Source organism: Podarcis filfolensis (assembly GCF_964270895.1).
Source record: "Podarcis filfolensis genome assembly, chromosome: 17".
Classification (NCBI taxonomy): Eukaryota; Metazoa; Chordata; class Lepidosauria; order Squamata; family Lacertidae; genus Podarcis; species Podarcis filfolensis.
In genome coordinates, this window is record NC_139621.1 from 15,517,693 (window position 1) to 15,542,007 (window position 24,315).

Sequence of the window (24,315 nt, forward strand, 5' to 3'; positions counted from 1 at the left end):
TCCAGAGTCCACATGCCAGACAGTTCGGCAATACTTGGACACCTTTCTCCTGTTGTAGCTTAAAGCCCCATGTTAATGTGTGGGGTGCCATCTGGACATTTGTCTGTGACTATCATTCTAAGTCCTTTCCAATGCCTCAGTGAAATCAAAACTGCAGCATTAATTTCACGCTAAACTGTTCTACATATTGCTGACCATATTATCCGTGCTAGAGAAGACTTTCAAACAATTTTGTTGAATGCAGTCAGTACTTTACAGAGACTCCAATTAAACGCCTTTCCACGCCATTTTAAGTATATTTTGCACGCTCTTTCTGCATTCAGCACACTGACACCTAGATTGTGTTTTCTAATCCAATATAGTAACACTTGTGTATGGAGCATCTTGCCTCATATGCAGAGTCGGACCTGGTGACCTTAAGGTTTCCTCTGGGGTTACCAGCATGCAATTGTGTGATACGGTTGTATATTAGCTTGGGAAGGCAGAGTTAGTTTGATTAGGAAGGAAAAGGTGTTGTTTGGCTCTTCCGTCTTACTGTTGCTAACAAACACAGCCTTATAAGCCAGCTACCCCAAAGTGTGCAAAATGGTTACACTTCTGTCACCGGTAGAAATCAAATCTTGCACAGTAACGGAGTAAACCAGGAGCGACGCTTGTTATATATTATCATCTCTATACATTAGAATCTCAATCATACTCAAACAAATTCACCAAAGTGTGGTTTTCAATCTGCTAACTATGCATTCCATAATAGCCTGTAATTATTAAAAACTGACAAGAAAGCTACGCCACCTGTGTTTATGTGAAGCCAGGTAATGAAAAAAACAACAACGCTGTCATCACCTCTCAATTCCTGATTGCATTATCAAAACTGTAGCTGAGTTTGGCATCTGGGTGTGACCTTGTTAACTGCTAGGGTAATTAAATTTATTCTATTGGGAAAAGGGATGATAAATTATTAGCAAGAAGATTTTGTTCACATTTTATTAAATTGGCCTGTCAAAGGGTCGGCCAAATTATCAAGGGCCTCATTTATTGGAGGCCAGCCATATTGCCACATCTGTTACAATTATTTATAATTTCAGCAGTTGAAAACCAACTGAGTTAGGCATCCGCCATGTAAAGTAATTTACAAATTATCTGATGAGGGTTTTAGCTTCTCCCTCATTTCTAGCCAGCAGAAAGCCGCACTGTAATTACAGAACACGATTAGGTTCTTTGGGGAACTTATCTTGCACTCATAGCCATAGTAAGATGCCGCAAGAACATATGGAGGAGCTTGTGCTGCTACTCCCTGAAGCTCGTGACCCGCCTGCCGCTGAGCCCTCGAGTTGAATTTGAATGAGAGTGCCATGGCTAATGTTCTACACATGCACCATTTATGCCACAAAACAAATCGGATCACTGTTAATTATGAAGCAGCTATAATCAGGTCTTCACATCTGTGTAATGTGAAGCGCAGTAGGCTCTATTCCAATAATGTATGACTACCTTTGGGTCGCAAATTGTGAGCCATATTGCCTCAGTAGTAGTTACTGAATTCAAAGCAACTCCTTTGATAAAAGCCCATCACAGGGATATTTTTATCCAGATTTGTTTTTTAACACAAGCTTCTCTTTATCAGCTATTGACCAGAACTGTTAAAGCATATGGCAAAAGTTCATTAATGAACGGGAGCACACAGCACTCTAATTTAATGAAACCACTTGAGCCATAAAATCAGATCTACTTAATTCTCTCTTCCTTTTTAGTTCCTCTTCTGCATCTAGCCTAAACCCTGAACTCTTAGCACAATATCATGAGCAACCCGAATGGGAAAAAAGTGAATATATTTATAAAAGCTGATTTGTAAGAGGCTCCATGACTTCAACAAAGCAACACTGACAAAAAAATAAGATGTTAAAAAAGTTCTTTTTCCCCAACATTATTTTTAATATAGAGCAACATAAATTATTAGGGCACACATCATTTGTATTTTAAAGAGTATTCTCTAGCAGCTGCTTTCTAACAACAAAAATGCTCTTTATTCCGTGAAAAATCTTTCTGTGAAAAGCAGCTAAACAAGCTGCACCCAGATGGCAAACCAGCTACAGTTTAATTAATCCACTAAAAGCCATTCAGTTTTCAGTAAGGGTAATGTAATTTTGAATAATTGTAGGGGAAAAAATTACTAAAACGTTCTTAAGTTTTATTATAGCGGCATGAACACTGCCACTATAGAGTAGTTAAAGTTGAGTTGCTGTTTCCATAATAAAGCCCTGCACTTTCCCATTCTTACTGCTTGCCTTTGCTTTGAGTGGGAAATGGATATTCGCTTTGCTGGCTTATTAAACATATAAACATTTAAGCTTCACCAACAAGTCCTGAAGACAGAAACTTCGGATACGGCACTTCGCTACTGGCTTGAAACTTCTTACTGGATAACAGAATACAGTCAAAAGGGCAGGGGTGGGGCTTGCATGCTAAACCGCTCCTAGAGATGGTAAAACCCAACACTTGCAACCTTTTCAAACCATGTTTCCTATTGTGCACCTTTCTACATACAATAATGTTGCTGATGCACTGCTCCCAGCAGCCCTGTTACCATTAACAAAAAATGGTTACTGCACAGAGACCTTCCACATTTATTTGAACATGGGATGTTCCTCACCTTCCAATAGAGAACTGTCTATGCATTCCACCTATGCAAACATACCACGTTGCAGGGTTGGGAAGCCACTAAATTCAAATAAAATGGTTCTAAACATCACATGGCTGCAACCGTAAATAAGAGGCAAAGGTCAGTAATGCTTAATATCAGCCTTGTATACAGCACATTTAGCTGAATACTGTTCCTGCAAATATTTTGCTAGCAATGTGAATGAAATTACTGAAATGAAAGTTAGAAATGATAACTCTTTCTCTCTCTCTCTCTCTCACACACACACGGGTTACTATAGGGGTGCTTATGCAGAAGATAAAATGTGTATGGATTACTCAAGAACATTATCCTAAGTACTATTATTTGAATCAGCAGGATTATCATTTGCATTTCTCAAAGGAAATAAATACATAAATAATACTCATTCCATGTGTTCACAAACCGCTGAGTAAATTTCAATATTTAGGTTTTTTTCCAAAGGGATGGGGTTGAAATAGGAAGGACGGGGGGCAAGAATCAAAGCTGATTAATCTTATGGGTTTAAAACAATTGATTAAAAGAGGCACACACTTTTACCTGAAGAACTGACCACTTTGAAGAAGGGAAAGGTATTTTGTGTTTTTTACATTAAATTCCCATAACAACCTTAAAAAAAAAAATGCAGGAATATGCCCATTGATCCAGAATTTCAAGATTATTTCAGGAGAAGCAGCAAGTTTGTTTGCATTTTGTGGCCAGCGCTGCTAAGCATGGGTCAACTCAAGCAGGGGGGAATGGCAGGAAACTGGACAAGGGAGAGGATGGTGCAAGTCAGGAATGGAAACCCTGGACCACCACCACCCAATGCTGTTAAGGCTGCAACTTCCATCATCACTGACCATGCTGACTGGAGCTGGTGGGAGTTGGAATCCAGCAGCACTTAGAAAGCTACAGGTATGTTATCTGTGGTGGAGAAAAATATTAAGCCTGGAAAACTGCTGTTTGTCTTCACAGCAAAATGCCGGTCATGCCTAGTTCTGCACCATCACAGAGCACCAGCAGGTGGAATGTCCTGTCTTAGAAAAGGCATTTCCTTCTTTATGAGAAAATAAGTGAAATGCCTCTCCAACAACAGTGTCCATTCTTCTTGATTTGCATTCGAATTTTAAAAAAGCCTGCTACCCAATTAATTGGAAGCACATTTGAACGGATTGAAGAGTGCGTAATCAACCAGTTGGCGGTATTAATTGACCAAACGTTACATTCGCAAGATTTAAAAAGTTGGTCCTCCATTGGAATGCGGAACTCTCTGGCCTATATGAACTATGTATGAACTATGCAACTGTGCACCTTGGTAATGGTTTGGATGAGAGCCAACAAACTGAAACTCAATCCAGATAAAACTTAGGCACTGTTAGTGGGTGGTTCTCCAGAGGGGAGGTTGCCTGCTCTTGATGGGGTTACACTTCCTCTGAAAGAGTGGGTACATAACTTGAGGGTACCCCTGGATCCTTTGCAGTCCCTTGAGACTCAGCTGGTGGCCCAGCTATTCCCCATTCTGGACAGGGATAGCCTAACTCCTGTCACCTATGCTCTGGTAACCTCTAGGTTAAATTACTGCAACATGTTATATGCCGAGCTGCCTCCGAAGGCAGTTCAGAAACTTCAGCTGGTGCAGGATTCGGTGGCCAGGTTACTCACTGGGGAAGACAGTTAGAGTATATTACACTGATCCTGGCCCAACTGCACTTGCTACCAATTAATTTCCAGTCCCAATTCAAAGTGCTGGTTTTGACCCATGAAGCCTTAAATGTCTCAGAACTACAACACCTCAAGGACCACCTTTCCCCATATGAAGTGACTCAGACCCTGCAATCATCACCTGAGGCCCTTCTTCGTGTGCCCCCTCCATGAGAGGTCCAGAGGGCGGCAACGTGAGAACAGGCCTCTTTTGTGGTGGCTCCCTTTTGTGGAATGCTCTCCCCAGGGAGGCTCACCTGGCACCTTCCTTACATATCTTTAGGTGCCAAGCAAAAACATTTCTCTATAACCAGGCACTGGGCTGATCAAACATTTTATGGCCTTTTAAATGTGCTTGCGGGAGGGAGGTTATTGGTTTGTTTTTGTTTCATTATGTATTTTGTGTTCTTATTTTTTGTGTGAACAACAACACAAGTGCTGCAGAAAAACTTAACTTAGTTGATGCTTGATTGTTTCATGGGTGCATGGTGTTATATCTACCAGGTTGTTCACTTGGACAGTGGGATAATTAAAAATACTGTTTGCCAACAATTTTTCTCTCACCTCTTTTCTCTGTTTTGAAGGACTTTCAGGTTTTGAAAACAGAGAGCTGAGAGCCTGTTGAAGTTGTTCTTCCAGCTGACTGATATGTCGTTCTTTTTCAAGTAGTTGGTTCTGGAGAGAAGCTTGACTTTGCCGGAGCTCCAACTCACTTGCTTTGAGTTTCTCAAAACATATGGTCAATTCATTGTAAAGCTATTTTAAGATTTAAGAAATTTAAGAAAAAATTAAGATTTAAGAAAAAGCTTCATTATGAACAAGAGCACATGTTCATAAATATGCAAGTACAAGAGTGTGAAATCTAGCAACAAAATTCAGAGAACCAGTATAATTAAAACCATTTTCAACCCTTGTAAATGCTGATCCCACTCTGCCAAATTTCGTTTGAGACAGAGTTCCAATGCCTTTCATCAACACATAGAAAGAAAATGCTTGACAATGGAACTGTAGTGTACTACCTATAGTGTACTTACCTATATTTTACACTAAGCAAATCTACAGAAGCTATTCTGCATAAAACTACCTTAGATGTAACAGCTCACAACAATATTATCCCATAAATCTAAATTCTACACTACTAAATGAAGGCTATAGGCCAAACCAAACATGACAGAAGCAACCATTTCTATCACATTGACACATAAATTGGGTGGGTCTAGTTTTTATAACGAAAGGTGACAGCATGTGAAAGGACCTGAATCCACCTAAACTTAATCTTGCCGTGCTCTGGCACACTTCCAGTATCAGAACTGCCCTGGGAGAAAAGAGCCGGAGATTCCTAGAATGCAGGGACGGAAGAGAGAGGGAAAGGGACAGAAAAGAAACTTGCCTCTGCAAATATCTCCTACAGAAATTAGACCACATCTACTTTTTCCATGAATGGAACAGACACAGCAACAAGACAAATGCAACAAACATTTTTTGCCTGCCAGGGCTATTTTGGTCCTAAGAACATGAACTCAGCTTTAGCTTGATGGTTACAGTTTCACATGTCATGGGTTATAGAAAATGGATGGGTAGGGTTTGTGCATACAAATGATTTTTTCTAGTTTCTATTTAATATTTGGCAAAAATAAATAAATACAGTTCTCTGTTAATTGAAGCTACTGTATAACAAAATACCATTTCCAAGTTCTTTCCTGCACCACAGTAGCTTACTGTTATTTACATAGCAGCTAAGATGATCAGGTTTCTCTAAGCCATCTAACTTGTCTGGATAAAAATATTAAAGAGAACAAAACAAAACCTGCAGCCACCCAGCAATGCAAATGTCTACATTTGCAAAAGGCCCAACAGGTTTTCATCCTCCAAATGGCTGAAACCAGATAACGGACTTTATATTCCCCTAACAAATCAAAAGTGCAGTATTCCAAGACAACTGTCTCCCTTGCATTAGTGTGCTGGCTGGAAGAACTAGATAAGGACTTGTCAGCCACTCTATAGGCAAATTCACAGAGGAAAAGTCTTCTACATTTCCAAATGGCATTGAGCCTATCAGCATGTACGTCCTATGATATATCGTCCCTTATAGCAAGATCAATGACCTCTGTTAGTGGTCAGATAGCCCATATGCCCAGAACCTCAGGTCATGTTACTCACTGGCATATCATTTAGGAAATAATGGAATTTGCACAGACAGACCAAGTTTATTAGGTCACACTTGATCCCATGGCTTAAAAGCTACTGCAAGCTGCCTTGAAGAAAAGAAGATAGGGTATAAATTGAAATAAATAAAGCTGCTCTGACAAACTTGCTGCACAATTCTGCATATATGTCTACTCGGATGTAAGTCCCAATGAGTTCAATGGCACATACCGTAATCCCAGTTGTGTGTGTATGGGATTGCAGCTTCAGGAGTGAAGGCAAATGGTTGGTAATCTCATGTGATATACACAGACACAGAAAGCTGCGTATACCATGTCAAATGATTGATCCATCTTCCTTTGTATCGTCTACCCTAAACTGGCGGCAGGTCCCCAGGGTTTAGATGGGAGGCATTCCCAGCCTGAACTAGAGACACCAAGGGTGAAGCCCTTCCCTGCTTCTGAACAATACAGTAGTAGGCTGTAATCAGGCTGTGAGTAAGCAACTGAACGTTTGAACATTCCCATATGCCCAACATAAAAAAAAAAATCCTGAATGGACAAACACAGATGAACAAGCAAACCTTACATGTCAAAAAGAGAGGCTCTAGTTACCCAAACCTTTTCTATGATGTGTTAGTATTTATATATCCAGGATTTGTTTTTTGTTTTTTTTAAATATAGGAAATATTCAGTCTAAAAGTTTTTATGCATTCAGACATTTTTGGTAATCTTTAATTCTTGAAATGCACGACATAAATGCATAGTATGATTATTAATTCTCCACCTATATTTTAAATTTGGACAGTCTTGCACCAGATTAATCACATGAGCCCATTCACGCTTGTATCATGCTCTTAGATATAACATCTTGAGAGGCTTATAAATACATATCCAGACATAACTACAATGGAAAACATCTCCAAACTCTCAGGCGTTTTTGTAGAACACAGTCTAACCAATGATCCCAAGTTAGAAAAACTGGATGTAGGCATTCAGTTCCACACTAATATCAAGATGGGCTACACAACACTACTTCCCCTCAGTCCAAATATTTTAGGTTAGTGGGTTTATGGAAACTCATTGACATCTATTTTATACTGTATTTATAGCTCTTCTTCTCAAGAAAAGGAATTATTTTCTAAAAATGTATACCAACTATTTCACTGGTCCCAGACACACCAAGTGCTCCAGTAGCATGCTGGTTTTAATGAGACTCAATAGATTTATCCTCACCTAAGACTCAAGGTGGTGAGTCTTAAATCAATACTAAGGATAATAAGACAACAAGAGTTTCTCGGTCTCCAGACTACCTTATCAGCACACTCTGAAATTTACAGTTTAAAAGTTTTGTTTCAAAATGCAGCACTTCCCTTCAGTGAGGTCTTGGCTGCCTAGCTATTTATTAATTGGTCTGATTGAAAATCTCATAAAGGAAAGCTTTCTCAATGGTCCAAAAGTAACACTGTTTGCTCCCAAACAGGAAACTAAGTTTAAATCCTAGACCACATCTGTGTTTCCTCTATCTACAGAAATTGGGACCAGCAACACGGATAAACAAAGTGTCTTCGATGTACTCAATCAAGTGTTGTTTTTCAAAGCTTGCTCAAATGAGCTTGATAAACCCGAAATGAACTTGACCAGCTCTCCAAATATAAATCCATGGTCACATCATTAGCTTGAAAGGACATCACACTTGTTTGTCCGAAGCCTAGAGAAAGAGGGAGAACAAAAACAGGCTTGACTTTCCAAGTGGATCAAGAGAGCAGATTTTATAAGGATAGAAACAGATAATTAAACAATCGGTCTGTAAGCACTTAGAAGAGGATGCTGTGATAACTAAGAGCCTGCAAGAGTTTCTCAAAAACAGGTCACGTCAGACAAATCTTATTTTTTTGATAGAGTTACCAGCTTGGCTGACAGGGGAATGCAGTGGATGTAACGTATCTTGATTTCAGTAAGACTTTCAACAAAGTCCCCCATGACAGTCTTGCAGAGATGGTGGTAAAATATGGGCTAGACGATATTACTATTAGTGGATTTGTAGCTGTTGACTGACCAAACCCAAAGAGTGCTCACCAATGGTTCCTCGTCATCCAGGAAAAAAGTAAGAAGTACCACAGGTTCTGGCCTTGGCCCAGTGCTGTTCAACATCTTTATAATTTACTTGGATGAAGGAATAGAGCAGATGCTAGTCATTATTATTATTTTTTACACTAAACTGGGAGGGATAGGTAATACCACAGAAGATACAATCAGGATTCAAGATGACCTTGACGGATTGGAGAACTGGGCCAAAACTAACAAAATGAATTTCAATAAGGACAACTGTAAATGCAGACAGTTAGGCAGGAATAATCAGTTCCACAAATATAGGTTGGAGGACACCTGGCTTGGAGGCAGGACATGTGAAAAGGATCTAGGGGTCTTAGTAGACCACAATACAAACAGTGTTGATGCACCAGCAAAAAAAAAACAAAAAAAAAAAAAAACACCAATGCAATTCTAAGCTGCATCAACAGAAGTACAGCATCCGATCAAAAGAAATAATAATACCATTGGGGAGGCATGATTATAACCTTGCATATGAAGACTGCTGATTTTAACAGGTATTTTACCTTTCAGGCTGCTGGCATATTTAGGTTTTTGTAAACCTTCATTGGCTTCTAACCTGCTGTCTCTGTTCCTAATTTTAATTTTAATCAGTTTTACACTGTTTCTTGTATGTGATGAAGTGCCACATAGTGTTCATTCTGCAGGAAACTGAACCTTTTAGTGTGGTAGCACCCAATCCTTGGAACTCCCTTCCCATTAATATTAACCATGTGCCTTCACAATATTGTTTTCAAGGCCTACAGAAACCTCCCCCCCCCCACACACACACACAGCAAGCCCACTCAAACATGTAATTTTGGTGTGCAATTCTAAACACACAATTTTATTAAGTATAACTGCTTTGAAAATTCCAGGGTTTTTTAATGTAAGTTGTTCTACATGTTCATTTTATTTGTTTTGTTAATTAATATTTTAGATTGTCTTTTATAAATCTCTGTTCTATGTTGATCAGACCACAACTAGAATACTGTGTCCAATTCTGGGCACCACAATTTAAGAAGGATGTTGACAAGCTGGAACGTGTGCAGAGGAGGGCAACCAAGATAATGAAGGGCCTGGGAACTAAGCCTTAGGACAGGGGTCTGCAACCTTTAAGACAAAAAGAGCCACTTGGACTCATTTCTGAAGAAAAAAAAACTGGGAGCCGCAAAACTCGTCATTATAAAAATAACTTTTTTGTCACTTTTTATTATTTCTTTCTTTGACCCCTCAGAATTACTCCTCCTCATAGAAATAAACGTTAAATTAACAAGTTACCTTTTTGTGTGTGTGTGTGTTCTTCACTCCCCTTCAAAACAGTGACCAGCGTACATGCCCCCTTTCAATGCAGTGACCAGCGTACATGCCCCTTACAATGTAGGGGGCGGGCGGGAAGGTGACGTCAGGACGGTGCGTGACTAACGCACCCACCGCCCCCATGCGACGCCACAGCCAGTACAGCGCCCGCCACAGTGGGGAGTGTCGGGGCGCACAATGCGCCTCCTCCCCTCGCTAGTATCCACCCCGGAGCCGCGGCAAAGGTGTAAAAGAGCCACATGCGGCTCCGGAGCTGCGGGTTGCCGACCCCTGCCTTAGGAGAAGCGTTTGAAGGAGCTGGGTATGTTTAGCCTGGAAAAGAAGAGACTGAGAGGAGATATGAGAGCAATCTTCAAATATCTCAAGGGCTGTCACATGGAGGAGGGAGCATGCTTGTTTTCTCCTCCTCTGGAGGGTAGGACTCAAACCAATGGCTTCAAGTTACAAGAAAGGATATTCCAACTAAATATTCAGAAAAAAAACTTTCTGAGAGTAAGAGCTGTACAGCAGTGGAACAGACTCCCATGAGAGGTGGTGGACTCTCCTCCCCTGGAAGTTTTTAAGCAGAGGTTGGATGGTCATCTGTAATGGATGCTTTAGCTGAGATTCCTGCATTGTAGGGGGTTGGACTAGATGACTCTTGGGTTCCTCCCAACTCTATAATTCTATAGTGTAAGTGGTATATACATTTTGTTAATTAAAATAAACAGATAAAAGAAGAAAAAGAAACACAGCAAACTGGTGCACACTGATTGTGCTATATTTTCCCCGTCTGGAAACAGGAGTGTCAAATTATATGTCCTCCCTTCCTCAGCTGCAAAGAGAAAGATGTCAGTAACAGTGTGGTAGTGATGAGGCCAAGGGCAGTGATGGAACAAGCTATTTGCCACTGACTTTCAATGACTACTCACACAAGTCCAACCCCATATTGCACTTATAGTGAAGGTGACACTTTTGCAAAGCTTTGCCCTTGTAAAGAAGGAAACGCACTTTCGGAGCGCCTACATACTTTTTGATATGATATTGTTTCAGCTGTGTGAGCATCTTCCTGAGTTCTCAGTACTTTTTGCGTATCCATATTGAGAGCCTGAAGCTGCTGGATCAGCTCTGCCTGCTGTGCTGCATGTTCAGTGTTTTGTTTGTAGAGATTCTGCAGCTCCTGCAACTCCTTCCTGTGCAAAGCAAGCAAGAAACAAGAAACTTGAGCAAAAGAAATATTGCAATCATCTCAATTAAACAGTTATGTTAGCTGTTTTTATGTGAAAATCTTCCACTCTCATCTATAGTTTCAGATTCATTGAGTGATAAGAGTGATAAACTAAAAAGAAAAGAAATATAAACTGTAATGCCAGTTTTCATTTTAATTCATTTCAACAATATGAATGGTAACATAAATGGTCTTCAACAAGTTCTCACAGAAACACTTGCAGTTCTCCTTTCATTATTCAATATACTTTTTAAAGCAAAAACATAAGAAGGGATACATGCAGGTGACTTTCACTGTTTTTATTCATACCTTTTTTGAATCCTGATAAAATATGCTTGCAGTGAAAATGTCCTACTAAGGAGTTTATGTAACAGAACATAACAAGGGGACAGTAAGAACTAGTCCAAAGAGGTGTTGTGAAACTTCTTGTGATGTTTAAGGAATTTGAAAGACCCACCTTATATCAGGCCAAAGACAGGGGTAGAATTCAACGTAGTGCTAAGCAGATCACTCTGCCAGTGCAAACATTTCTACTTGTCTGAAATCAATAAACATGACTATGCTAGACCGAATAATATTAACAGGTCTATTCTGTGTAAAACTTTGTTGAATACCACTCAAAGAAGGCTTAGCTTTTGAATTTCTGATTTTCCATTCTACTTTATAGCAAAAATGTTTAGCAATTCAGAATTTCCTATGAGAGCAGATATGTGATCATTAAAAGCACAGATAAAAACAGTGGTTCAGTTTGATTTATATATTTTATCTTGCTTTTTATTTTCACTATTCTTTGTATCTATTTAGGATCTTAAGATTTTAAAAATTTTAAATCTTAGCTTCTCTTTATTACAGAGGAACAACATTTTGTGTAGATTTACCGTATGAATCAGATACTTTATGCCATTAAAATGGCATGCTGTTTACAGAAACAAACAGACAGAAACATTGTTATGTGTCCATTTAAACCCAAAGGAGGAAAGAAATTCAGATGACAGGGACATGAATTATGTAACAGAACAAACAGAAGACTCAAGAGAATTAATATGCTAACAGATAGTTGACAAAATAATGCCTTTTACTACTGGAAGAATGGAATGCTAGATGCTCAGTAGCATAAAGGCAGCCAGTGGAAATTATGACTCCCTACTAGTGCAACTGTTAAAACCTGTGCGGCAATGTTATGCACTAGCTACAGTTTCTAGACTGCCTTCAAGTGTAACCCATATGGCGTGCATTACAGTACAGTGGTACCTCGGGTTAAGTACTTTATTCGTTCCGGAGGTCCGTTCTTAACCTGAAACCGTTCTTAACCTGAAGCACCACTTTAGCTAATGGGGCCTCCGGCTGCCGCTGCGCCGCCGGAGCACGATTTCTGTTCTCATCCTGAAGCAAAGTTCTTAACCTGAAGCACGATTTCTGGGTTAGGAGTAACCAGTGTATTGGTGGTGCAGACTCTCAGTCTCCCTGGCAACCTCACCCAGCTCTATATCTAGATGTTACATGGTACTGGGGACAAGGAAGAAACCTATGGGACCCCACAGTGTAACTGCCACGAGGGCCAAGCAGAAGTAATCCAATGCTATTCTCTGGAAGTGGCCCTGTAAGGAGCAGCAAAAACACCTTAACCCTGTGACCCCAACCATTGGATGGGGGGGAAGGGGGGTGATTGTATCAAAAGCCGCAAGGCCAACATACTTGAACTCCACCATCTCTCACAAAGCAGGTGATCAACCAGATTAACCAAAGCTGTCTTGGTACGAAAACCAAAGCCAGGCTAAAATGGGTGAAGATAACCTGTTTCTTCGTCCAAGTACATCTGAAGCTGCACAACCACAACCCTCTTGAGTACCTTGCAAAAGTAGGACTGCATTGCCATGTAATACAAGAGAAACTGTCTCCGACAATTCTATATTGACTATTTGGGATGGCTCTTTTCACCCTTGCTGTGGAACATCTTTCCTAGGGAGGCTAACTTCAGGATATCATTTCAGGAACAGGGAAAGGTCTTTTTTATTTTCCAATGCCTTTTAATTGACTGCTAGTTTTTTAGGCAATTTATCTTTACAACACATTTTTAATCTGTTCAATTTTACTGGATGAATTTTTAATTAAACTTTATTGTAGGCTGTCTTGTAAACCTACAAATAGGAAGGTCTATAAATACCAGAAAAGAGCACTTTGTGCTATGAAAACTTATGCCACAATTAGTCTGTTAGTATAGTATTTAAAGTGCCACAATAGCCTTTCTTTCAAATAACTAATTCTTCAAACTTGTATTTAAACTTTGGGGTGTTTTAAACTCAGCTGGGAAGTTCCATGGTCCTAGCGGAAGTGAAAGCACCACAGCAAAAATCTGCCTATTTGCAGTCCGCTCTGGATTATATTCATAGCCAACTTGCACGGTGAAACTATGTTGTGCACAAACTGGATGTGTTATGCCAGTTATAACTTCCCCAGCAGTGAGGGGTCGCTTGCTTGAAACACCAATTACAAGTATATCATGTGCTGAGATTCCTGGCACTGGTATAATGTGGTCTGCCCTGCACTTCCGAATGTTTCCATTCTGTATTGCTTATTATCTCCTTGGGGGTCCCCTAAAGAAATGCAAGTAATAGAATGGAGGCTAGATTAACGTTAGCTATTGATTTAAGGATGATGAAACCCACTGGACTCTATGCTGATCTCAAGTTTTCAATATCCCATCTCCTAATTTAACTTTGTGGAGTTACTTCAAGGATCTCCCTGTTTAAAAATGATTATTGTCATTTCTCACAAAAAACCCCATGTATTATAATTTGCTCTTTCTGAAGCAAGTATCTGCTCTCAGGTGCTACAACAATGCACTTTAATTAAATTAACATTTCCCTGATGCAGATACCAATGTCAGTAAGATCTGATACCTAAAATGGAATTATTGCCCTTTCTCCCCACTTCTGAAATTTGCCATGGAGGGCACCAGATTGGTGGACGAAGTGAGGATTTTCTATGGAGTGTGTGTGTATGTGTGTGTGTATATATATGAAAGAGCTTTAGGTCAGGCAGCTGCTCTGTTCGTTCCCACAGCTGCTGAAGTCAAAGCCTTCTCCTGCCGAGCGAACTTTCATAGAAAGCACAGTCATTACATTGTAAGAAGAGATAGAGCAGCCAAGCAGCAGGGATGCTGCAGTTGATCACAGGATACTTTTCAAAACCTAGCAGTTTTAATGGAGCCTCGCGAAGACTATAAAAGGAAGAGACCTCAAAGCTCACAATTCCAAGCATTTATCTGCAAATTTCAAGGTTAATGCCCTACAAGTAAATGTCTAAACAACAAAGCAGAACAAAGGACCTGAGCATAAGCGACAGGGTTGCTAGTAAGTGGTTCGCTGCTTCAGCTGTAATTCTGCTGGGTGCACAGCTCAATTTTGCAGGTTTCTGAACATGTATGGACTGAATAAAGTAGTAATTTTGCCCAAATAATACAAACAAGAAAGGGATACATTTACATTTATCCCAGTTCCTATCATGCAAATACAAAGACTAGGGGAGGTCATTATAAGCAATGATGTCATTCTTCACCTATTAGTTTTCTGGCCAAGTAATAAAGGTAGGCATTGCCATTTTGTGGTGTAGCCAACGCAACACAATTTTAGCAGAGGAAGCTCCCCACAACACAGTGGAATAATACCAAAGATCACTGAACACAGATTAATGTCTTAAGCTTTAGTGATCAAGTGGTGTGCACAGTCTAATCCATGTGGGTGACTGAAAATGGGGTTTCAAGTGGTTTTGAGAACCCTGGTGAATTTAGCCATAGTTAACTTAGCCATAGGCTGGGGCAGTGCTAATGCCAGCACTTGAAGTGGAGTGTTAATTTGCAGTAGAGGAAGGAGCATGCATTCCTGAAGCTGATTTCAGAATCTGCACATTGTGAGCTGCAGGGAGCCAATAATAGATATGAACCACAGACAATGAAAAGATACTGCAAGAAATAAAAAGAATTTTAAGTTGGACAATTGGAGAAGCAATGGGGGAGGGTTCAGAAAGAAGCTCCTTTGCAGCTTCTTTACAAAGCAAGTATGTCAGAATTTCACTTAGGCTCCCATTCCAAGCACCCAGTTCAAAGGAACATTGGTTTTCACACCTGAACTGAATATCAAGTCCTGTGAATCTTAGTGGTTTCAAACTTCAAGTGCAACTTTCCAAAGTTTAAGTAATATAAGCAGCTGCCGCCAATCCAGATGCTAGATGTGGCAATTATGAACATACATCATGCCCATGGTATCTGTCATCCTCAGAATAACCCTGGCTGATATTTTGTAGATTTGTCTTACTGGTATACTAACAACAAGTATTGTAGATCTTTCATGGTCATAGTTGTATGTTTATTTGTAGGTACAGAATAAGAGCCTTATAGGGTTATAAACAATGATTATCATGCTAATTTCTTCAACACTACTCTCAGGAGATTTTTTGCCCCTTCCTACTTGCATACTGAATTGCATTATCTTTTTCTTGGCTTTGTGCACTGTAAAGAGGGACAATTCTGTCACCACCACACAAGTTCCTTGAAGGCTACTTATTGCCATGGACATCGTATAGAAGAATTACTGCCTAGAATATAAAGTGCAAATGTTCCAGAGGGGCAGCTGTGTTAACAGTGCAAACCTTTGCATGTTTTGCTTCTGAGTCTCGCGATGTCCCCAATGGGTAAACATTCCAATGCCGGCCTGAGGACAAGACTGTTACCGCAGAAACAAGGAGGAGGTTTGTGACACATTAAACGAAGACCTATCATGGCACAATCTTCCACGGATTGCTGTGAACTGTGGAAGCAGCCCTCTTAACCAGACCACAGCCTGCAGATGTCTACCTCACAGGGGTGCAGGGAAGGGATTTCACCGTGTGGCACCTCCCTTACAAGTTGATCTCCCTCTGGAGGAGGCCACTGATTATTGGGTTTTTATTCAGGTAGGTAGCCATGTTGGTCTGACGCAGTCGAAATATATAAAAAAATTGTCCAGTAGCACCTTAGAGACCAACTGTTTGTTCTGGGTATAAGCTTTTGTGTGCATGCACACTTCTTCAGATACACTGGTTTTTTGTTGTTATTGTTAAACGTTGTCATTTTTACTGTCCTATAAACTGCTTTTGTATTTATTTGAAATGAAAGGTAGTATGCAAATAACTGAAATCTATATTCTGTGTGCATGCGCATATATGTTTAAATTCATACACAGAGAGAAAAGGTACAGAAAGGCCATGGGAGAAAATAAAACTGCAAAGTAAGGGTGGCCAACCTGTGACTCTCAAGGTGTTGTTTAACTACAACTTCTATCACTCCCAGATGCCATAGCCAGTGTGCAGAGATGATGAGAGTTGTAGCAACTTGTAGTAAAGAGAGGAAGCAATCGGTAGAGGCATCATGGCATTTCTATGGAAAGTTAAATGTATGCTAGATAAGCACAGTGGCCATTCAGAACATCAGTATTTGGAGATGACATAAGCTCTTTCCAGGCATTATGCCTGAATAGATAATGCCAACTTGAGCAGGGAGCAGCAGCAATGTGTCGTACCAGCACTACCCAAAAGGTTCCTGCATTGGTGGGATAGCTTCAAGGGGTTCTGAAGTGTGTCCAGCAAAGCTGTCTTTGGTTTGGTCCCCTGCTGTGAGGTAGAAAAGAGTGTGGCCCAAGCACAAACTAATTTGCCTAGCAGTTGACTGCCAGCTCACATCCAAAACATGGCCACTGTCTGCACAATCTATGCACACTTAATACGGGACATCATCTGCAGGAACACTGTGATTGGTGATTGCGAGACAGTTCCTAGGGGTTCTGAGTGGCTGTCATCATTAATACGTTCCCTCATTTTTCTACTGCTGTTAATTGTGCTTGGACATTTCTTTGGGGACAGCATAAGATTCCAATTATTTACACTGATCTAAGCTCCCGCATAGCAACAGTCGTATTAGCCGAAACGTAAGTTTGCCCCGCTTGTGCTTCTTGGTTCAGACTTGCCTTACGTGTCAGTCATATTTCATACATGCAGTATTAATCCTCATGATCCAACTTAATATGTGAAACGCTCAGATAAAGCTAAAATCACAACATTTTAAACCTTTAGCAGCAGACTCCTGCTGACCTGTCAGACTTAACTCTAATTAAAAAGTGAAAGTTAGGCTTCAAACTTTTGTCAGTTTCGGGCATTTAGCCTCTCAAATTAATTGCTTATGTTACCAATCATATTGATGTTTTGTGACTTGCAGCAGAGACTGAGAACTCTTTGACCCAATGCTAATTAGAGATGTGCAATTTTTAAATAATGTCCATAACAGAAGTCAAAAGGCATTGAGATAGTCTGCGTAAACAGTAGACATTCTAAACTTTTTTCATAATGCGCAAAACATACTACAAAAAGCAAACCATTTGATGTTGCCCCATATTCGTTATCATGGGAATGCTCACAAGCCCTCCCTTTATAAAAACATTGCATACATACCTAGTTCTGGCCACATCCAAATCTTTTTGTGTTAGTTCAGTCTGCTTAACACCCAGCTGAGATGCCAGATCATTGCATTTGCTGTGCAAGGTTTCCATTTGCCCACTTGCCTCTGTTAAATCAGCTTCCAAATTCTGGAAAACATATATTATGCTATAGATAAAATTAAACAAGAAATGAAAGGATGCACATTATTATAACAGGATCAAAAATAGTATGGATTTTTGCGCCTTTTTAAGAAAGCAACACCCTGCTTTTCTGTATTTAGAAAACTCCAAGCTGCGTAAAAGAATTTTTTTTTAAATGTAATTCAAATTACTAAAATCAGCCATAACCAACAGCAGGATAAAACAATTCAACATCAATAGGGAGGTGGAACTTCAACTCACACTAAAAGCTTAGCAAACTAAAATGATATCTGCAGCTAGATTAAATAATGGTATAGGCAGTAAAACAATCCTCATCACATCATGGAAGCTTGGCTCTTTGAATTAAGTTCTGTCTACCAAGAAAACTCTGTGACTCCAATTAATTCATAGATAATTAGTTACCGGCTCAAACTAAGAATGGCAAACTCATGGCTCAAAAGTTTCATGTGGGTGCCAAAAAGCTGCTGTAGATGGTGCCTTTTTGTTGTAAATGAAATTAAAACATAGCCTTTTTGCTGCAGAGCCAAAACTGCTTAATACAGGTCTGCTATTCATGATGCAATGATAGCATCCACTTCAAAAAATTAAAAGTAACATCATCACACACAAATTCAGAGCATAACATCAGCTCATAGAATCATGGAAGTGGAAGGGACCACAAGGGTCATCTAGTTCAATCCCCTGCAATGCAGGAATATTTTGCCCGACGTGGAACTCGAATCCATGGCCCAACTCTACCAACTGAGCTATTCATTTTCAATGTGATGCCTGACCATGTAGACAGATGTGTTTTTACAGAAGTCACTTCCAAAGCTAGAAGGTTAAAACCACAATGTTCCTTCCATGAGGAGAAGGACTCTCTCTGTTTGTGGAAAGGTTGCAGAGGGAAGGTGGAATCAGCAAAAATCACTTCCTCCCTTGCTTCCTCTAGTAGGAACATGCCATGAGCAAAGTTCATGGGAACTCTGCATCCAACCTGTAGGAAGAAGCAGTAGTAGACAGATGTGGCACAAAGATTTTTGTTGTGGATTTGATTACTGATGAAAAATTATCATTGGAAATACGGTATCCGACACTTTTTAAAAAAGGGAAACTGGGGAGCCTTAAGTAGTACCAGGATTGTGAGGAACAATATCAAATTAAATTAGTTCAACAAGAATGGTGCCTCTGGACACCAATGAGACCTGTCACTAGACAAATTTTGGAAAACCTTAATTTTTTTTAACAAGGTACAAGCTATCCATGAGAAAAGTTAGAAGTGGAGCAATAAACTCTCTCCACCACCACCCATAATCAGATCACATAAATGAATAAGTGCTAAATGAAATCATCACAAATTATTTCTCAATGGTTTCTGAAATATTATTGGCCTTGTTAAGTTTGCTGGACATCACATAAGAACAAGTCACTGTTGTGAACTGTTATAAAGTCTCCTGGTTTGGGCTTCTTAACTTGACTCACAATAAGGAATTATGTCTTGTTTGGATCAGGCATAAGGATGCACAGACTCATGGGGTTTTGATGCTCTAGATGCTGACAGTGTCAACTGGCTAGAGGTTCTACCAAGTGCCCCTAGAAAAAAAGAGAAAAATTCTCTTTTTCCTCCCTGATTCCAGCATATTTCTTACTGTTCCCCGACCACCACCATCATACACACACCTTGCCATGAGGCTATAGAGTTTTCATATTTCTAGTAACTGCACTAGTTAAAAGGTACGGGCATTGGATTTGGGTTCTCCACAGTTTAGAGAACAGCTGGCTACAGGAAACATTAAGGCATGGAGTCTGTTGCTAATTTCTAGTGGTCATGACTCTTACCTATTCCAGGGCCACAGAACAGTAGAGAGATTTTCTCATCGTTTATTATAAAAAAGGTTACAGTAGTGTGAGAATGCGATCAATGTGAATTGATTGCCTCCTTGGAGCTTGCTTTAATGAGCCGGTCATGTATACACAGATAAATGTATACATCTTCTTTTACAAATGAGCAGGCAATGGGGTCAGGCATTTTGTGAAACCCTCTAATATCGTAAATAGTTCAAATTGCAGAATTCCATTCTGGGAAATAGTCTGCTAAAGTAAAATAAGCTTTCTGATTTAGATCTCTAGGTTGTCAAGCATATTAACAAGGGGAAAACATCAGCAGAGCTGATAAAACTTCAGATGTCCCAAAAACACAAAATAAGGAATGCGACTGGTGAGGAACTCTGAAAAAATCCATCCAACATAGCATTCAAAGCATGCTAATGTAGAAGATCCTTCAAATTACACTGTTTCTTCCTGGAATTGTTTTCCCATATAAAGCAACAGGTTTCCAAGTTACTGTCATGGACACATACGAGGAAACAAGCAGAGACTGTGCACAAGGAGGAAAGCTGGCGAGAGATCTAGAAACTAAGTACTGAGAATCAAGGGTTGTGTACGTTCAGTCTGTAGAAGAGACAATTAAGAGGAGACAGGATAGCCATCTTCAAATATCTGAAGGACTGTTATATGGATGATGCAGCAAATGTGTTTTCTATTGCTCCAGAGCCTGCTCCACTTGTTCTCTCGTCTCCACTTATTTGGGGAAGCTGGGGAAGCTTATGGAGGCAGTTCTCCATATCAGCAAGTTTATCTCTTATATTTGTGTTTTGCTTCTAGACGTGGACTATTTGTACTTCTTGCATTTGAAGATGGCGCCCATAAGAATTTCCATCTTGGAGTTCAGTTCTTTGATCTGTTGCTCCAAGGGAGTCATTGGGTTCTTTCAGGTTTTGCATAGTCCATGAGAGAGCCTTAGATGGCTTCTTTCAGTTTCAATTCAAGTTCCTCCAGGTTCTGTTTTGGTACTGTTGCGTATTCACTATCTGGGGAACTTGTCTCTTTGGTTTCTGTCTTTCCCTTAATCGATGTCATTTTGGTCTTCTTGTTGACCTTGGACTAGATCTTGTGTGGCGTCAGTCTGGGGCTGGGTGGTTTGGTAGGTTTCTTTGTGATTGTTAAGAGGTCATTCAGACTGTGTTGTTTGATGGCCTTCTAAGAGCTCCAGGGTCAAGCGGCCATTATCGTTGAAGTCAGGCCAGCGCTCGCTTGTGTCTTTCCATTGGTAAGCTGGGTAACTGGGTGGTCTGAGTTCCCCACGAAAATCTGTGCCAGAGTGTTCTATAGGTCACGGTTCTGGGGTCAGCTTGAGCAGCAGCCATCACCACTCTCTCCTTATCCTTTTATAAAATACTTTACTAATAATACTGAAGAATGGCAACTACCAAAATCACAGATTAGACTTTGGAAAATTTAACTAGATTAATCTGTTCTGGAGGAGGGAAGGGGGCAAGTTGGGATTTTGTTTTTGAATCCTTTTCTCTCTCTTTTTGTAATTGTTCTATACTGGAAATCAATAAAACTATGTATTTAAAAGACAAGGCCGGCAGAGGGGAAGCTGGTGGGAGCGACAGGAGCAGCAACAGCAACATTTCAAGGCATTTGTGGTATTGGTTTTAGGACGAAAGGGAAGCTGAAGTTATCAAAGAGACAAAGTAGGGGATGCACAGAACGGATTGAGTTGAAAGAGGGGAAAACAGACAGAAAAGATGAAGTGAAGAAAGCCAAGGAAGAGACAAGACATGAGAAATGGTGATAGAAAGAAAAAGATTTAGGAGGCAAAAGAGCATAAGAGCAGGAAGAAATGAGGAGGGAGCAAAACAAGGGAACTAGTTTGAAGAGGCAGAGAGTGTGCAAAAGGTGGGACTTTGGGAGAAGCAAGGTGAGTGAGAAGGAGATTAGAAGAAGCAATTGAGGGGTTCAGGAGACAGCTAGGGAGTAATTAGGGAAATGTGAGGAATAGTACGAGGTGAAACCTAGGTCACTGACACTCACCCATCGACACAGCCACACTCCTCATGCAATAGTCATTTTTTCTCCACAAAGAGCCTTGGGAAATGCAGTTCTGAGATTGGGACTAGGAATCTATTAAAGAATTATCGGCAGCAGCACCAAACTACAATTCCCAGGATTCTAGGGGGCAAGCCTCATAAAATGCACTGACACATGTCTGAAATATAGATTATGTCCAGAGAAATAGCAGGATTCACTCAACAACTGCACCATGCCTTAGCAACAAATCTCTATGAGAAAAATACAAGGGTTTAAAGTGCCTAATTTATAAAGCATCCATAGCTTATCTATCTGTGGATATCTCATTTATGCAAAAGCAACAAATATGCTATAGCTATGTAAGTGGCATTTAGTCTTGATAATTTCGATCTCACAGAAGTCTAGATACATCACACAACATATTGCTACAGATATGCATAAACAGACGCTGAAATCTGTATATGTGAGACAGCCTAACAAAATGGAAGAGTCAGCATATTTATCAAAATCACTCCAAAGAGTTGTTTGTTTTGAAAGCAAGATGATACAATATAAAAACTCAACATGCATGGAGCATGGAGCTTGCAAAGTTTAAGAACAATTAATTACAACATGCTGTAATTCATGACATTAACATTAGAGAAATGAAATGACCACTGCAAACCTTTGCACACTTACCTGGAAGTAAGGCCCATTGATTGCAGTGGGTCATACTTCCAAGTAAACCTGTTCTGACTGGTGACTGCTGAGAACAGAATGACCCACCTTTGGGTCAGATCATTTTTATGCACAGGACTGGGCTGCCAATCTCACCGAGGGGAGAAATCTTGGAGTGATAGGATAATTTCTATTTATTTTATTTTTTTAAAAAAACCTACATGTTTATATTTGAATGAAATATCTTTTATTATTTAATGATTACATTTTAGGGTGGCTATTTGAAGTCAGCTTCCTGCTTTGCAACATCAATTTTTAAAAAGCTTTGGGTCTTAAGTGAAGGAATGTAAATGAATGTCAGTCCCCATTGGTACTTATGAATATATAACTTGTTATTTAAAGAAAATAACATGTAGCATAAAGCCTGTGAGAAGCTGGTGCCGAAATCACATCCAGGAGTCTCTTCCTCCTCATACCTTTATTTTTGCTTCGATGCCAGATTTTTCTATTCTCCATTGTGCCTCCCGCTTCCTCAGTTTCTCCAGGTCATTTAGCAGGTCAGCATAGCGTGTACTTAATCCCTCATTTTCCTCCTCCAGGTTTTTTATAACCAGTCTGCTTTGCTCTTCCTTTCTCAGTGCACACTCCTTAGTGTCCTGTACAACAGTACCACAAGGGCCGATAAACAAAAACAAAACCAAGGAAAAAGGGAAAGGAAGGGGGGGGAAGAAAAGTGAGAACTAATCAGCAAATATAAACTGTGCAGTTTTACCCTCGCAGCAGCTTCTTCTATATTTGATGGCCAAGGTCACCTGTGTACTTTTATTGGCCTCTTTCATGCAGGTGGAAGGGTCATATTTTTTAGCTGGATGACAGCTTTGATGAGTACACATTTGCAAAGAGCCCATTAATTGATCAAGCTGCCTTTGATGCTGTCCCCAGCTATTTTTGAGACCCACACAGACATATCCTCCCAGACCTCGGCTTTATCAATTAATAATGCCAGTCCCATCAGAATCTAATTACACGAAGCCACATCTTCACACTCCTACTTTCTTTGCTCCATTTCCATCATTAACTATTTATTCAAAAGTTACAAAGCGTGGATTCTTCACTTTAAAGCATCTTTCTCCGAGTTTTGCGCGTGAGAGAAGACTGGAAGGTACAGCCTAAGGCCTAAGGCTATATTTCCTCTGAGCTTGTCACTTTCCATGCCACAAAGACAGATGCAGCTCAAAGAGCTACTTCAAAGCTGTGGCCATCTTAGTACTATGTACGAGTCAATATACCTTAAGTTCCTGGATTTTATCTTTACATTTCTGTTGGAAGATGCAGAGCTCTCTCTTCAAGACTGCGTTTTCCTCATCCACAGCAATCTTTCTCTGTACCAGGTTGTTTATCTCCTCTTGTTGCCCACATGTTCTCTAAGAAAGATTGTTTAATAATAATGATGATGATGTGAAAATCAACACATTTCAAAATTTCATCTTCCAGGCAGCAAACCATCTGCAGTTTTATCTAATCTGCCTGTACCTGCAGCACAGCTTTGTGACAAACACAAACATTTTATCATTAACCAAACCAATTATTACATTACTATTTGGCATATCAAAAAGGAGAGATTTGAAACTATTGCCTGAATGTAAGGATCCATTACATCATAAATATGTGCAAATGAGGAAGATTTTCATTTTGCTGAAGAAGATTAAATACTCAGGAGCCAGAAACAGAGGACACAGATGTTCATCAGGCAATGTCCTAGTCCAACTAAAGATTTTTTTAATTTAAAAAAATGTCAGTGGGAGTCGATGGGTATCTTGGGTTGGTGGAGTTACTTAGGAGCATACTGCCACCAGAATAGTCCAACCTGCACCAATTTTGGCTTGCCACACTAGGAGCAGCATACATATTTCTGCCCAGGCAGCTCCTGACCAACTGAGTGGGGAACAATTTTGGCCTGGCAGGTCAGATCTTTATCTGTCCCCATTCCACAGTCACTTGCTGAAAATGAAAACAATGTTGGAGCATGAAGCACCTCAAAGAGGTGGTCAT

The 24,315-nt window shown here is 40.0% G+C and overlaps 1 protein-coding gene across 3 annotated transcripts in view; it reads right to left on the minus strand.

Annotated features, from left to right (window-relative positions):
- CNTLN (centlein) overlaps window positions 1–24,315 on the minus strand; it is a 171,497-nt gene that overhangs the window by 106,144 nt on the left and 41,038 nt on the right. For all 3 annotated transcript variants that reach the window (XR_014542968.1, XM_083592879.1, XM_083592878.1), the window contains exons 4-8: window positions 23,553–23,687; window positions 22,740–22,919; window positions 17,603–17,736; window positions 10,925–11,087; window positions 4,925–5,116 (exon numbers count right to left, since the gene is read on the minus strand). Coding sequence is in view for 2 of the 3 variants with exons in the window: in XM_083592879.1 (XP_083449005.1) it covers window positions 4,925–5,116; window positions 10,925–11,087; window positions 17,603–17,736; window positions 22,740–22,919; window positions 23,553–23,687 (804 nt within the window). In the remaining variant the exon portion in view is untranslated. The remainder of the gene's footprint in view (window positions 1–4,924; window positions 5,117–10,924; window positions 11,088–17,602; window positions 17,737–22,739; window positions 22,920–23,552; window positions 23,688–24,315) is intronic.